The sequence below is a fragment of the Meles meles genome, chromosome 8 (assembly GCF_922984935.1).
Source record: "Meles meles chromosome 8, mMelMel3.1 paternal haplotype, whole genome shotgun sequence".
NCBI lineage: Eukaryota > Metazoa > Chordata > Mammalia > Carnivora > Mustelidae > Meles > Meles meles.
This window is the reverse complement of record NC_060073.1, coordinates 104893312-104909580: the sequence shown is the minus strand read 5'-3', so window position 1 is coordinate 104909580 and position 16269 is coordinate 104893312. Positions and strand designations below refer to the sequence as shown.

Genomic DNA, 16269 nt, shown 5'->3' with positions numbered 1-16269 from the left:
TTGCTGTGTGACAGGTGGGAACTTAAAAGCTCAGGCCACGTGTCTCAACTGGCTAACCTACTTACCCCTAGAAGACTCAGCCTGGGCAGGGGGGTGGGGCGGCCGGCAAGAGGAGCATGAGGAAGGAGCAAAGCAGGGGAAAGCCCCAGAGTGTTTTGGAGGACGTGCATTTGAAGGCTTGTGGGCTGAGGGAGAGCATGACATGTGTACTAGAAGATGCCCAAGGCAGTGTCTGTGAGCCTGGTGCCATTGCCATGGTGCGTCTGTGCGTCCAGCATCAGGCAAGTGCCTGTCTTAAAGGTCTGAATTTGCCTGGGAGAGTAAGGACTTCTGTCTGTAGTTGGAGCAGGCTGAGTCCTAAGTACCACTGTCACCTCCCAGCTGTTGGCAAGGTCTCCCAGAGCGTCCACCGGCCCTCCCTTCTTAACTAGTTAGGGAAGGTGGAGAATGGGGTGGGGAAAGGGGAGGAGGCTCTCCGAGACTCTAGCTTTCAAGCCTTTTTATCTAGTTAGGGGAATCGCTGGAGGAAGCCTGAGCTCAAGGGCCAGAACCAGGGGAAACTGATGGGGGAGTGGTGCAGACGGTCTGACAGCTTCACAGTCCCTGGAGAAGGATGGCGTCTGCACCCCCATGCCCACCCCATCCCCTGTACGCACACCACCATCGTCTAGTCTGTAATCCAGGGACCTGTCCCCACCGAGGGACTTCAGCTCTCCTGCCCTCACCGTGTTCAAGTCGGCCCTTCGCCAACAACCCCCCAGTCCGGGGTCCAAACTGCGCCCGCTCTGGCCCCGCGTCGCCGGCACTGCTGTCCCTTTCGCCGTGCTCGCCCCCCACCGGCTGCGGGGCGGCGTGGGCCCTTTAAGAACAGCCGGACCGGCGAGCAGTAGCTGGGAGGAGAGCGCAGTCGCCCGGCGGGCTCGGGAGGACGCGGCGCCCAGTACCGGGCTCTGGGAACCCGCTGTGAGCAGCCGAGTTGGGGCGCGCCCCCATCGCCCCTCCCCATCGTTGTCATCTCTCCGCGGACCTGAGGCCCGGGCCCTCCCCGGTCGCCCGCCCCGCCCCGGCCCCGGCCCCGCCCCGGCCCGCGCCGCCGGGACCGGGAGCCGGGCGGTGGGTGCCGCAGCCGGAGGCAGGTGAGGAGGGCCCGGAGTCTCCATCCCTGGCCCGCGGCAGCGCCAAGCTTCTCGGTCCACACCGGCCCGGGGGCGCGTCAAGGTGACTAGGCATGCGGGAGATAGAGAGGGGGGAGCCCGCCCCCGGGGACTAGTTGGCGGCGGCGGCGGGGGGCGGTGGTCTCGAGTCCCGTGGTGCGCCCGCCTTTGGGGAGAGTCCGGGACGCGCGGGCGCAGGGGAGCCGGCGGGAGGGGCCGGCCAGGGGACGCGCCCGGGGATGGGGAGGGGGATGCAGCGGGAGGCCCAGAGCCTCCTCTTCCTCCGCCTTCTCCCGGGTCTGCCCTGCGCGGCCCCGGGTACCCTGACCTCCTAGCGGGCAGCTGCCGTCCCTGTCCTCCTCCCCGCCCCCCCAACGCTTCAGTCCCCAGGGGCTGCTGGCCTGCGGGGTAAGGAGATTAGAGCCGCCGCGGGGAGGGGAGAGCGGGTGAGGGTTTCTAGGGGCTGGGCTGGGGCCAGGCTGGGGCCAGACTGGAGCTGGGGCTGCCTGGACCGAGGAGAGGTCGAGATTGAGCGTAGCTACGACGGGAGTGGGGGGCAGGAGTGGGCAGATGCTCTGGCGGTGGGAAGTGGGGTGCTCCCAGTAGCGGGTCTGCCCTGAGAAGGAGGCGGGCAGTGGGGGTGGGGAGCATTAGAAAACAAGGAGGCTTTGAGCCAGGCTTGGGGGTCTGCCCCGAACTGAGCAGGCCCTCTCCCTGCAGGCCGGCAGCGCGATGGCCGAGAAGGCGCTGGAGGCCGTGGGCTGTGGACTAGGACCCGGGGCCGTGGCCATGGCCGTGGCGCTGGAGGACGGGGCGGAGCCCCCGATGCTGACCACACACCTGAAGAAGGTGGAGAACCACATTACCGAAGCCCAACGCTTCTCCCACCTACCCAAGCGCTCAGCGGTGGACATCGAATTCGTGGAGCTGTCCTATTCCGTGCGGGAAGGGCCCTGCTGGCGCAAACGGGGTAAGGGAGCAGCCTGGTGGGGAGTTGTGGAGCCCCCAGGAGTTGTCTCTTAGAGAGCTGGAGGTCTGGGTGTCCTCTGTTGCCCGAGTTCCGCCCCCGGAGGCTCTGTGTGGCTGAAATCTCAGCCCACCAGCTGACCCGCCAGGTCTGTGCTACACCACCACTCCTCCCGGCCTCCCTTCTCCCCTGCACCTGTGAGCGCTGAGGTGGGACACTTGGTTCAGCTGTCGATTGAAGTTTTCCTCCTCCAAGATGACACTACAACCTCTGGTCCCTAAGTGCCCCTGGAGGAGTTTCTTTTATTTTAGGTAGAATTCCTGCCTTTGAGGCCTGGCATGAGAAAGTCCCTGGCTGTGTTGTGGCCTTCCTCAGGGGTTAGCAGTATCCTTGTACCTATAGACTGCTAATTTTATTATTTTTATTTTTATTTTTTTTGAGATTTTATTTATTTTACACAGAAAGAGAGAGAGAGAGCGACTAAGCAGGGAGAGTGGAAGAGGGAGAAGCAGGCCTCCCATTGAGCAGGGAGCCTGATGTGGGGCTCGATCCCAGGACCCCGGGACCATAACCCGAGCCAAAGGCAGATGCCCAACAACTGAGCCACCCAGGCACCCCGACACTGCTAATTTTAAAAGATGTTCTCATTCCTGTCATCTTACTTCATTCTTGCTGAAGTCCTCCGAGGCAGGGAGGGTGAAGGTTTAGCAGGCTGGGTGACATCCCCATGGTACGAGTAAGGAAACTGAGGTCCAGGAAACTTGAGTCACTTGACTGGGCCACACAGCAAATTAGTGGCAGAGCTGGGACCAGAAGCCTGGTTTGCCAGCTCTCTGTGGGTTGGTCTTTCCTTCTTAACGTCCCTGGTGCTGCATTCCTATCTCCTCCTCTTTTCTCTCATCAGCGCAGGTGGGTAAGGTCTGGGTTCTTGGAACCTTCTGAGGTCCTTGGAACCTTCACCAGACCCTGGAGTCCTTGCCTCCTCCTGACCTGGGCAGCTTGAGCTGGGAATAGAGAAGCTGAGCAGTTTTTTGGTTTTGTTTTTTATTTTTCCCAGAGCTGGGTGTGGGTCAGGGGTGGAGTTGGGGCATTGTTCTCTGAGATTTAAGAAATAAGTTTGGGGTGCTTCCGAGCAGGGCTGAGCAGGAGCTGTCTCTGCATTTCCCACCCTCGCTCTCTCATGAGTGCCCAAAAGGTCACAGGGCCTGAGCCAATGGCAACTGAGGTCTCTGGGCCCCCTGCAGGGGGCCCTGTTCCAGAGCAGCCTCTCGACCCTGAGATCAGCTCTGGGCAAATGAAGAGGTGGCCATATTTCCTACAGCCCTGTTTTTCCTCAGTTTTAAGTAGATAAGTTATTTTTTTTTTAAGATTTTATTTATTTATTTGACACAGAGAGAGATCACAAGTAGGCAGAGAGGCAGGCAGAGAGAGGAGGAAGCAGGCTCCCCGCAGAGCAGAGAGCCTGATGTGGGGCTCAATCCCAGAACCCTGAGATCATGACCTGAGCTGAAGGCAGAGGCTCAACCCACTGAGCCACCCAGGCACCCGAGGAGATAAGTTTTAAGGAGCTAAGAAAGAAATGTAGCTAGAGGGACTGGTTGCTTCAACCCACCAGCCAGATTGGCTCCTTCGACCTTGCCAGCCCCCTGCTCTCTACTGTCCATTTTGCTATCTCTTCTGCCCCTTGCCCCTTTCCTAGCCCACTGTCCTTCTCTCTTTGACTTGTCTTTTCACTGGAGTCCCTCTCCCCTTGCCTGAAGGACGGAAAGCCATTAGAGGCAGGCAGAGAGGAAGAGCGAGGGATGTGGAGAGAGGGTGGTGTCTGCCTTGCCCAGGTAGGGACTTGCCACCGGTCTCCCCTAATTATATATGTTTCTTGTTTTTCAAAACACTTTCCCATTAGCTACTATTAAATATCTCATTCAATAGTCACAATAACCCTATTATGCCTTGGGAGGAGATCTTACTGTCCTTATTTTATAGATGAGGAAACGGAGATCCTCAAAGATTAGGTAACTTGACAAAATTTCAAGAGAGTTACTGACAGAGGCGGGACCAGAACTCTGGTGTGTTCTTACCTGGAAGGGCTGACAGGTCCTTCCTGTGATGAGCAGCTGGGGACCAGCAGGCATTCGAAGACTGGGTTCCTAGCTGCCTGTCCACTGGATGACCTTGGGCCTCTCTTGGACTCACTTTCTTCATCTGTAAACAGGGACGATAAGAATCGTCCCTGCACAGGCGTGTTGTGAAGCTGAGCCGAGACGTTATCTGTGAAAATGCTTGGTGAGAGGCAAGTGTAAGATGATATATGTATTAGGCATCAGTGTTCAGTCTGGTGCTTGGCTCGGATTAAATGAGGGAAAGATTCCTCGTCGCCCGTTTCCTCTCCTGCCAAAGAAATCACTTCCCGTCAGTGGCTCTGAAAGGTGTTTGCTGGAGTGCACAGCCACACGTCTTTCTGATTGGTGGTGATAATCCCTGAGGCAGAGAGATGGAGCCTACGACTTCCCCTCTCCCAGGGAAGAACTTGCTGTGTGACCTTGGGTGAGTCACTGGATGTCCCTGGGCCCCAGCTGGCTCATCCGTGTTGCTATAGCAGCAATGGAAGTAATGAGTTTGTAAACCCTAAAGCACATCCGGGCCGCTGGTGTGATGGGGACCCCACAGTGGACAGCAACTGAGTCTCCTGCTGAATGGATGTGTCCAGAGGGACAGCCGGGTGCTGCAGAGGGAGGGTGAAAGGTCACATCCCTTCACTGTCTCTGCTAAGCAGGTAGAGGGGAGAGGACACTGCGCTCTGTGGGGGGCGGAGGACAATGGTGGTGAGCAAAACCTCCAATCGAGCTTGGTGTTCCTGCCTCACTGAGGGAGGTGTGTAAGCATAGCAGGCAAGGCTTGCCTCGTGGGCTCCCTCCTTCCTCTCCACCACCTTGGTTCCCAGGCGACACCATGTAGTCTCTGACCTCTGCTTCTGGACATGCTCTCCTGTAGCAAAGCTCTCCCTCCCAAGGACTGGAGAGCCTTGACTTCCCTCTCCATTTTTGAATGCGGCTCATCCTTCAAGACTTTCCTCAAATGCCACTTCTTCCATGAAGCCTTCTTAATTTTTCCCTTGTCCCTCCACTCTCTTCAATTCTGTTTTCTTCATTCTCATTGTACATTATTTATGCTTCTGTTTTAACCTTATTTTATCTCTCCTCAGATCCACAGATGTTTCCCATCTTTTTTTTACCTAGACCATGACTTTCTTTTTTTTTTTTTTTAAGATTTTATTTATTTGACAGAGAGAGATCACAAGTAGACAGAGAGGCAGGCAGAGAGAGAGAGAGAGGGAAACAGGCTCGCTGCTGAGCAGAGAGCCCGATGTGGGACTCGATCCCAGGACCCTGAGATCATGACCTGAGCCGAAGGCAGCGGCTTAACCCACTGAGCCACCCAGGCGCCCATAGACCATGACTTTCTTGAATGCAGGAAATGTGTCTTCTTCATTTTTTTGTCCAGTGTGTGGGACAGAGCTTGGAATGTAGTAGATATCAGTAAGCGTTTGTCAAATAGAATTAATAATAAAATGTCACTTTTTAAATGTATTCTATGTGCTAAGCACTGTGTCATATGCTTTACATATATTATCTCATTGCATCTTTATAGCAACCCTATGAGATAGGTAGGTCATCCTCATTTTACAGATGAGGGACCTGGAGCTCAGAGAGGTTAAGCAACTTGCCTGAGGTCCCACAGCTGGTAAGTGTGGAGCCAGAATTTGAACCTCCATCCACCTGACTCCAAATCAGTGCTCTTAATGCATATTCTGCCTCCCCCAGAGAGTGAATGAATCATGAGATTTTTACCGGGCCATATTGGGGGCTGCGGAGACAAGCCTCCTGGGCCAGGAGAGCACAAAGAAGAAGGCTTTTTCAGAATGAAACAAAAGTTCTGAGAATCCGTTCTCCTAGGACCCATGGTGAGCCTCTAGTACATGCCAGTCTGCTGAGGTCACAAAGATGAGTAGGACACGGGTTCTAGCCCCAAGCAGCTCACAGACTAGGAGGCTGGGGGACAGGGGTGAGGGACGGGCACAGCAACTAGCAAGCGTGCTCGTGTGTGCAGGGGCTGTGCAAACACAGGGGACATTTAACCACTTTGCTCAGGCCAACGGTTGGCAAAGTCTTCCTGGAGGGAGTGAGAGTGACTGCTGCATTTATAGAGGGGGAGCGGAGTCGTCTATAAACTTTATGCCCTCTCCGTGCCCGTCCACGATGTATGGCGGTCTTCTCCTGGCCTACAGGAGAGTGTTCTCAGCCTCTGGTACTTTGATGCTGGTCCTTGGCCCTTCTAGGGGAACAGGCAGAAACGGTGTGAATCTCGGTGTCCCTCGGAAGGTGCTTCTCCACCGTCATCAATCCCCACCCCCCACCCAGGAGGGAATTGCCTCATTCACTAGGGCCATTCCTCAGAGTTTCGGGTGCCTCTGTTCACCATAACCCTGATCACAAGTTCCATTCTCCCTCGCCGCAGGTTATAAGACCCTCCTCAAGTGCCTGTCGGGTAAATTCTGCCGCCGGGAGCTGATTGGCATCATGGGCCCCTCCGGCGCCGGCAAGTCCACGTTCATGAACATCTTGGCAGGGTACAGGTGAGGACGAGGCTGGGGTGAAATGGGGGCAGGAGCCAGGAAGAAGGATCCCCCGGGGAGCTCAGAAGGTGTTCTGAGGTGGCCTTGACCCCACTCCCCATCTGTGACCAATGTGGCTGCAGGGAGTCTGGAATGAAGGGGCAGATCCTGGTCAACGGGAGGCCGCGGGAGCTGAGGACCTTCCGCAAGATGTCGTGTTACATCATGCAGGACGACATGCTGCTGCCTCACCTCACAGTGCTGGAAGCCATGATGGTGAGGGCAGGTGGCCCTCTCCCTCTCCCAGCCCCTGCTTCCGCCTGCCGTCCCCATCCTCCTTGGTTGGTGGCTAAGGGGACAAGGCAGGGCCCTCTTCCCACACGTACCTGACCTGTCTACTCTCTGGGCCTCAGGTCTCTGCTAACCTGAAGCTGAGTGAGAAGCAAGAGGTGAAGAAGGAACTGGTGAGTGGGGAAGAGAAAGGGGTGAGGACAGGGCAGCTGCCCTTCCTGGGCTTCTAGAGTTCTAGAGCCTTGAGTTTGCCAGGGGCGGGAGACTGGGCCCCAGGCTGGGACACTGGAGGCCAAGTGGGCTTAAGGGAATGCTTCTTTAAATTGGGGTGGTGTGTGGGTGGGGAGGAGCGGAGATTCTGAAGCTGACCTGGGGTGGGCGGGGGGCCGGGCCAGGTGACGGAGATCCTGACAGCACTGGGCCTGATGTCCTGCTCCCACACGAGGACAGCTCTGCTCTCCGGGGGGCAGAGGAAGCGCCTGGCCATCGCCCTGGAGCTGGTCAACAATCCGCCCGTCATGTTCTTTGATGAGCCCACCAGGTAGTTCTCCCCCTCCTCTCCCACCAGCATGCCGCCTCCCTTCGCCCCCCCTCCCCCAAGCCAGGGCGACATCTTTTCCATGGCCGGAGACCAGAGTCTGTGCACAGCAGCCTCCCGGAGCCAAGATAAGGGCTTCTCCTCATCCGTTCCTGCCAATCCCGTTGCCGTAGCAGCCGCATCCTTCACGCAGGCAGAAATCCCATGTCCTCCTTGATGGATGCCTCCCTCTCCCTCTCTTCCCCACAGCCAATCCGTCATCAAGTCCTGCTGACTCTACCTCCTCCCTCTGTCTCTCAGATCCGCCCCACCCCCATCCCGAGTGCCCGTGCTTAGGTTCTGGACCTCATCAGCTCTCACCTACATTTCTGCCACAGACTCCTACCCCCTCGTCTTCAGTCTCTCCCAGCCAATCCCCCCTCCGAGCTGCAGCCAGGGAGAGCTCTCTAAGAGACAAGTCTGGCAATCCTCACTACCGCCCCCCCGCCCTTAAAAACACACAGCGATTCCCATTTGCCCTCAGAACAAAGTCAGAAGACTTAGAGGTCCCGGCCTGAACCTATTTCCCCAGCCTCACATCTTGCTTCATGCTGGCTTGTATTTTATGCTCTAATAACACCGAACTGCTTATAATTCCCTGGGCCAGCCATGTGTTTCATGCCTCTAAGCTTTGCACATGTTGTGTCTTCTGTCTGGACTGCCCTTCGCCACCACGCCTGCCCTTCCGCCTTCAGCCAGTTCAGCTCCTTCCTCTTCCGCACACGCTCAGGAAACTTCCCTGACTACCCCCAAGCCCTGTGCCGAAGAGCTGAAGCCTCCCCCCCTGCCCCACGTTTCTACAGCACGTTCCACATCATCTCGAGTGATCTCTGCGCTTCTCTCTCTCCCTCCAGACCAGAGTCTATGTCTTAGCCATCCATCATGGTCATCCCAGTGCTGGCCATTCAACAAGTTCTCACTTGATATTTGCTTGTTAAATGGAATGGTGCTTGGGCTTCTTGGTATCTCCAAAGGCCGGCACTGTGTAGCATGGACAGGCTGTCAGGCGGCCAGAGGGACTCCCTTCCTGCCAGCTCCAGCCCCTTCGGAGCAGCTGCCCCATCTCAAGCACTCCCTTCTCCTGGCACTGCCCAACTCACCACCGCCCCCCCCTCCCCTGTGGCCTTTCTCTGGACAGTGGTCTGGACAGCGCGTCCTGTTTCCAAGTGGTGTCCCTCATGAAGTCCCTGGCCCAGGGGGGCCGCACAATCATCTGCACCATCCACCAGCCCAGTGCCAAGCTCTTTGAGATGTTTGACAAGGTGAGTGGTTCTGGGCTTCCCAGGGCACTGGCCTATGGCAGGGAGAGGGAGGGGTTTGGGGGAGGGGCTGGTGGGGCCCACCTAGTGGGCCAGTTGTGTTGTCCTCACCCCTCCCTTTCCACCTCAGCTCTACATCCTGAGCCAGGGTCAGTGCATCTTCAAAGGCGTGGTCACCAACCTGATCCCCTACCTGAAGGGGCTTGGCTTGCACTGCCCCACCTACCACAACCCGGCTGACTTCAGTGAGTGGCAGGGCGGGGGGCTGGGCTGTGGTGTTGGGCCAAATCTGGAGGATCGGTTCCCATGCCTAGGTCTCCTTGGGGAGGTCTCACTGTCCTCTACCTTCCCCATATACCCATGGAGGGGCTGGCTTGCCCTCGGGAACCAAGGAGTGACCTTAGCCACGCACTCTGCTCCGTGTCTCCCAGTCATCGAGGTGGCCTCTGGAGAGTATGGAGACCTGAACCCCATGCTGTTCAGGGCTGTGCAGAATGGGCTCTGTGCCATGGCCGAGAAGAAGAGCAGCCCTGAGAAGAACGAGGTGCCTACCCCGTGTCCCTCTTGTCCTCAGGTGAGTAGGGCTGGAGAGGGCAGAGAGGGAAAAGTGGGGGCGGGCAGGTGGGACCCTGAATGATGGCCCTGCTTAAGAGGCTGTCCCCCAGAGGCATCACAACCATTAGGGACTAGGAAGAACTCAGAACTTGGACTAGACCTACTGTGAACTGCAGTGTGACCTTGGGCACGTTGTTCAACCTCCGTTCATTTATGTGTTCAGCAAATTCTCACTAAGCATCTGTAGTGTGTTGTCCTCAGGGCCGGCACGGGGCCACCTGGTAAGCAGACCCAGTGCTGCGTCTCTTGCCGCATGGCCCATGGGTCTTGCTGTCATCTCCAGGCTGGAGGTGATGACACTGAGCTCCAGTGTTATTGGGAGAACTAACCAGATCATCACGTATATCTCTCTGCACCGGGGCTGGTACAGCGGATATTGGTTTGGTTCCGGTTCTTGTTCCTAAATGAGATACCACGACCCTGGAAAACGTCCCCGAACTGAAGGAGAGCTCGTGCAGCAAGCCAGTACAGACAGACAGCAAGCTTGTGCAGTGAAGGAACATAGGCGAGTTCCTGGTCTAGGGCCACCCGGGAGAATGGGGAGATAATGCTCCCAAGTCCCACACTCCCCAGTGGCTCAATGAGCGAGGGTTTTTAAGGCCATGACTTGGGGCAGGGGTCTCTTGAGAAGCTGGTTGTCCTTGACTGGAGACCCCTGAGGTCATGCCAGCAGGCGCTTGGTGCTGTTTCATCTGGTCCCCGGAGGTCTTTTCCTATCTCAAGAGACTTGCCTCCTGAAAAATACCCTTATTCTTTATGTTCGAGGTTTCATTTGGTCCATCTGGCGATCATATCTTTTGGGTAGTGCTGATGAGCCACTTGGAAGCTAGTGGGGTCGCGTTCCTACAAGTCCTTTGGTCGGTCCAGCTGCGCCCGGGGGCCCTGTGACCTCCAGTGTTCATTCTGTCATCTGAACTGACAAGCTAGATGCCAGCTTCAAAACCCAGGAGGGCTGGTTGCGGTTGTTGCCGCCGTTATGATCATTGTTTAATACGATTGTGGCACAGGGGGCAGAAAGGCACTGTGGCCTTCGGGTGAATGTTTCTTGAGGGAGTGAAGATGAGAAGAGGAGTGACTGGCCTACTCTTAGTCCCCACGGTGTCCTCAACATCCTTGCACTCTCCTCTCCCTGAAGTCTTTACTCGCTCCTTACATCTCTCACTCTAATGCATGACCCTGAGGCCAGCTTCCAGGCATGCACCTCAGTGGTGGAGAGTCTCCCATCAGCAGGAAGGACCTGGAGGAGCCCTGCCCTGGGGAAGGGCTCGAGGGTCTTCCCATCACCAAGCTGGGCATGCCGTGGGCGGATGGGGTAGGCTCGCCTGACCCAGTGTCCTCCCCCCAGGAAGCGGACCCCATGGAAAGCCACACCTTTGCTACCAGCACGCTCACACAGTTCTGCATCCTCTTCAAGAGGACCTTCTTGTCCATCCTCAGGGACACGGTGAGGCATCACTCGGGGGGAGAGGAGGCTGGTACAGACCTGCCCGGCTTATGGGGGGCATAGGATCTCAGCAGCTGGGAAGGGAAGGCCCCCCCCACCCCCACCAGCCAGCCGTCTCCCGAGGCACCCATGGGTCTATGTGTCTGTGAGGGCGGCTCTGAGTTCCTGCCCCACTTGGTCTGCCCATCCCTGGCCTGTGGCCCATCCCCTCTCCTCACCCAGGTCCTCACCCACCTGCGGTTTGTGTCCCACGTGGTCATCGGCGTGCTCATCGGCCTCCTTTACCTGCACATTGGTAACGATGCCAGCAAGGTCTTCAACAACACCGGCTGCCTCTTCTTCTCCATGCTCTTCCTCATGTTTGCCGCCCTTATGCCGACCGTGCTCACCTGTGAGCTGAGCCGCCCTGGGTGGGGGGGGTGGGTACTGGGGCACAGGGTCAGGGTCAGGGGCTCAGACAGCAGCGCCTCACCTGCCTGTATCCTCAGTCCCCTTAGAGATGGCGGTCTTCATGAGGGAGCATCTCAACTACTGGTACAGCCTCAAAGCGTACTACCTGGCCAAGACCATGGCCGATGTGCCCTTCCAGGTAAGCCTCTTCCTCCCTCCCCTCTGGCTTCTCCCATCCTTGCTTGCTTGCCTCCTTCAACCTTGTCACCTGCCATCCTCTTTTTTCCTTCCCCTCACTTAACAAATAGGCGGGGAGTACCTACCGTGTACCAGGCTCTGTGCTGGGCATGGAGATCAGGCAATGAATAAGACAGATGGGATCTTGACCTTGTGGAACTGATGTTCTCATGGGAACAACCGATGACAGATAGACAGTGATGAAAATAATAGCCCTATGAATACGTCTGTGGATCTTTTTTTTTTTTTAAAGGTTACTTATTTATTGATTTGACAGAGAGCGATCACAAGTAGGCAGAGAGGCAGGCAGAGAGAGAGGGAAGCAGTCTCCCTGCCAAGCAGAGAGCCCGATGCGGGGCTCGATCCCAGGACCCTGAGATCATGACCCAAGCCACAAGCAGAGGCTTAACCCACTGAGCCACCCAGGCGCCCCGGGTCTGTGGATCTTATCCGCGGCAGTGGAGGGCAGCTAGTGCGGGGGCTGAAGCCTTACCGCCACTTGTTAGCTGCGAGACATGGAGCAGCCGCCTGCCTCTCACTGCTTCCCCGTCCCCATCTATCAAGAGGAAGGATGAGAGTATCCAGCTCAGGATTGTTTGGGAGAAGTCAATGAGTTAATACACGTGAAGGACTTCGGCTAACCCTTGGCACGTGCGAAAGTGCCTGATAAGCGTTAGCTGGTTTGGGTTGGTTTTGTTGCATTAGCCTCCCCTCCCCCCATCCATGCTCTGAGGCCACCAGTAATCTGTGGGGCAGCTGTGTGCCAATGAGAAAAAGCTGGGCGGGTGGCGCACGGCGCTGCGGTGCATGGCCTCGTGAGAAGAGCCCAGTTGGTCCTCGGCGTCTGGTGGTCTCTTGATTGGGTGCCTAGTGCAGGGAACAGCCTACATGATGGTCCGCGCTAGGCTTGGTCGCCGGCCCCCTGGACTTGACCGCTCAGAGGGGGACGACACACGCTCACATGCAGAGTTAATGAATCAGCAGTATAAAGAACCAGCAGGTCCAGTTTAGGAGCTCAGATATGGAGACGTCACCATGCCTGAACTGGTCAGAAGGGGTCCAGTGGAAATGGTGTCATTGGAGGAAACAATGGGACAGGCAACATCCCGGGCAGGGGTGGGGGGGTTGCGGGCAGCACACACCGAGCATGGGGGTGGAGGGACCAAGCGTGGACACTCTAGGAAGAGCGAGTGCTCCAGGGATTTCCCCCCTGGTGGCGTGGAGGGTCTTGGCATCTGCGGCCCCCGCTGGTGCCCCTGATCAGGCCCGTGCCCCCCCCCCAGGTGGTGTGCCCGGTGGTATATTGCAGCATCATCTACTGGATGACAGGCCAGCCGGCCGAAACCAGCCGCTTCCTGCTGTTCTCCTCCCTGGCTGCGGCCACCGCCTTGGTGGCCCAGTCTTTGGGGCTGCTGATTGGAGCTGCCTCCAATTCCCTCCAGGTGGGAGGGCTGGCCCTTGGGGATCCGGGGAGGGGATGGGGTCTGGTGGGAGGAAGCAGAGGCTGACATCAGGAGTGGAAGGGAACTCTGGGAAACCGCAGGGCCACCCCTGTCCCTGTCACTCCTGTGATGAACCGGTCCCCTTCCCTCCCCTCCAGGTGGCCACCTTTGTGGGCCCAGTTACCGCCATCCCTGTCCTCTTGTTCTCCGGTTTCTTTGTCAGCTTCAAGACCATCCCCACGTACCTGCAGTGGAGCTCCTACCTCTCCTATGTCAGGTCAGTGCTGCGGCCCGCACTGTCCATCCCTGCTCCTCCCTGCAGGAGCCCAGGCTCCAGGGAGGACAGAGTGGCTGCTGGGCCCTGGCAGTCTGCCCAGGGAACAGGGACCCTATGCTCTGTATCCAGCTCTGATGTCCCCACGTGCACAGGTATGGCTTTGAGGGTGTGATTCTGACCATCTATGGCATGGATCGAGGCGATCTGACCTGCTTGGAGGAACACTGCCCTTTCCAGAACCCGCAGAGTATCCTCCGAGCGCTGGATGTGGAGGATGCCAAGCTCTACCTGGACTTCCTGGTCTTGGGCATCTTCTTCCTGGCCTTGCGGCTGCTGGCATACCTTGTGCTCCGTTACCGGGTCAAGTCGGAGAGATAGAGCCTCGCCCTGGCCTGCGCCCCAGCCCCCGCAGCGCAAGCCCCCAGCCCCAGCCCTCTGGGACTGTTTTAACCTTGTAGACTTTGGCACGGGTTGCTGGTGCAGCCACGTTCTCCTCTCTCAGCTCCTCCCCGGGTTGGCTGCTGGACTGCACTCCCAGCCGTGGCCATGGTCGTGGCCACAGGGGGCTCCAGCCCCCCCCCCCCCCGCACCATGTCCAGGAGTCTTCCCCAGTTGATGCAGTTTATAGCTTCCTCCCTACTCTCTCCGACATCTGCATGCAAAGACCACCAGGAGGCTGCCTCCCTCCTTCCCCTACCTCGTCCCCTGTCTCTGTTGTCTGCTTGGGAGCCCCAGGTTCTCCAGGCCCCCATTTACAACTGACCAAAGTGGCCCCCTCTGGGGGTCCCCACCACACAAGTGTTTGTAAACTGGGCTGATCCAAGGTTCGGGTTCCAGGGCTGGGCCCTGGTGGGGTCCCCTGGAAGTCCCATTTGGACATTGGAACGGAGCAGGGAAGGCTCTGGAAGTCTCTTCCTCCTCCTCACCTTCTCCCCACCCCCAGACCTGACTGATTTGGGCAATCTGCTGGAACAGAAGCTGGGTTTTCTGTCTGGGTCATTCTTCCCAATCCTGGGGATTGGAGAGACCTGGGGGCCTGGGATGCCCCGTCCCCTTCCCTGTCCCCTTTGGTGGGGGGTAGGGTCTGGTGGCATTGCTGCAATAATGTCTGTGCTTCTCTCCCTCCTGCCGCTGGAACCGGGGAATGCACTTTACTCTGGGGCGTGAGCAGGAGAAGACCAAGCCTCCTTCTTGCTTCTCCTGCCCAGTCCTGCGACACTCCCTCCCCTCCCCAGGTTACAGGCACATACATGCGAACAGGCAATCTCAGCCCGACACACACGCGCTGTCCCATACGGCTCCGAGGAGGAGTGGTGGTGGCATGGTGGTGGTGGCGGCGGGGGGCGCCATAGGAAGGGCAGTGCCCACCTCCTGTGGGGACGCAGCTTTGACCGCACGGATGAGGCTTGTGCCGCCCAGGGTGTCCTGGGACCCGGGGTATCTACCCCCCCGAGTCTTCTTTCCCCTCCAAGTCCGGGATGGCACAGGGCACTAGCTCCCTGGAGCTCAGCAGCCGACACAAGCATGGGCAAAAGTGGGCCTTGGCCACTGCCACCCTGTGGCCCTTCTTCTGTGTGTCAGGCTGGCATTCTCACTCCCTCGCCCCTCCCGCAGCCGCCTGCTGGTCATTCGAGCTCCTGCCTAGGTCTGTGCACACCCTCCCCACCTTCCCATCAGCCGAGGTGGCTCCGGGGCACCAGAGCGACAGACACAGAGCATGTCTGGCTTTTGTGGCAGGTCCAGACTCACACCACTTCTGATCTCCCCTTCCCCCAGGGCTCGCCCACTGCTTTTTCTTGTGCACACACCACTCTCCCTTCTCTTGCCCTGCCACGGATTCTCCCCACCGCCCAGAGATGCCACTTGTATTTGTGGGACTTTGCCCATTATTAATAAAACCTATATTTATACAGTATGCAGTGCGTGAATGGGTCCAGCTGGGGCTCCTGGCCCTGTGGTCTGTGGTGGGTCTTCAGAGCACTGGAGAGAAGTCTGTGAGCTTTAGAGAGTTTGTGGCGGGGGGTGGTAAGTTAGTATATGTCAAGCGAGTGAGTGTACATCCTAGGAAATACCTGTGTTATGCTTTATATGTTGCAAATGCTTCGTGTTCATGATCTCAATGGAGTCCCATACCCACTCTGCATTATCCCTCATGACCACCCATTTTCCAGATGAGAAAACTGATGTGGGTTAAGTAAGTTGCCCAAGGACACTTAGCTAATAGGGGTGAAAGCAGGCCTGGTAACCAGGTGTTCTTCCTTCAGACTCCTCATTCTTGGCATTGGCCAATGGCGCTGACGAGGGTGGATCTGCAAGCTGTGTGGGTGCCCTGGGTATGTGGCATGGGTATGTTCTTTTTTAAAATTTTTAATTATTTTTAAGCATTTTTATTATTTTTTTTATTTGACAGACAGAGATCACAAGTAGGCAGAGAGGCAGGCAGAGAGAGAGGAGGAAGCAGGCTCCTCGGATCCTGGGGTCCTGGGATCAGGACCCAAGCTGAAGGCAGAGGCTTCTGAGGCCCACTGAGCCACCCAGATGCCCCATTTTCAAACATTTTTCATTTAAATTCAATTAATTAACATACAATGCATTATTGGTTTCAGAGTGTGATTCATCAGTCTTTTTTTTTTTTTTTTTTAAGATCTTATCTGTTTATCTGACACAGCAGGGCAGCAGTAGAGGGAGAGGGAGAAGCAGGCTCCCCAGACCCTGGGATCACCTGAGCCAAAGGCAGATGCTTAACCAACTGAGCCCCCCAGATGCCCTTACCAGTCTTATATAACACCCAGGGCTCATTATATCACATGCCCTCTTTAATGTCCATCACCCACTTGCCCCATTCCTCCCATCTCCCTCCCTTCCAGCAACCCTCAGTTTGTTTCCTATGATTAAGAGTCTCTTATGGTTTGTCTCACTCTCTGGTTTGGTCTTTTTAAATTTTTTCCTCTCTTCCCTAATGGTCCTCTGTTTTGTTTCTTACATTCCACACATCAGTGAGATC

The 16269-nt window shown here is 56.9% G+C and overlaps 1 protein-coding gene across 1 annotated transcript; it reads left to right on the top strand.

Annotated features, from left to right (window-relative positions):
* Window positions 1-894: 894 nt before the first annotated feature.
* On the top strand, window positions 895-15180 carry ABCG4 (ATP binding cassette subfamily G member 4). The gene is made up of 15 exons (XM_046014307.1): window positions 895-1218; window positions 1875-2124; window positions 6637-6754; window positions 6877-7009; window positions 7147-7197; window positions 7420-7565; window positions 8740-8863; window positions 8991-9105; window positions 9292-9434; window positions 10821-10919; window positions 11142-11310; window positions 11408-11508; window positions 12830-12988; window positions 13147-13265; window positions 13418-15180. The coding sequence occupies exons 2-15, from the start codon at window positions 1887-1889 to the stop codon at window positions 13641-13643; spliced, it is 1941 nt and encodes a 646-aa protein (XP_045870263.1). The 5' UTR covers window positions 895-1218; window positions 1875-1886; the 3' UTR covers window positions 13644-15180.
* Window positions 15181-16269: the final 1089 nt, after the last annotated feature.

Coding starts and splice junctions, on each gene's coding strand:
- ABCG4 (XM_046014307.1), top strand. CDS start 1,887: ATGGCCGAGAAGGCGCTGGAGGCCGTGGGCTGTGGACTAGGACCCGGG. Junction 2,125..6,636: donor GCCCTGCTGGCGCAAACGGG/GTAAGGGAGCAG, acceptor CCCTCGCCGCAG/GTTATAAGACCCTCCTCAAG. Junction 11,311..11,407: donor TATGCCGACCGTGCTCACCT/GTGAGCTGAGCC, acceptor CTGTATCCTCAG/TCCCCTTAGAGATGGCGGTC.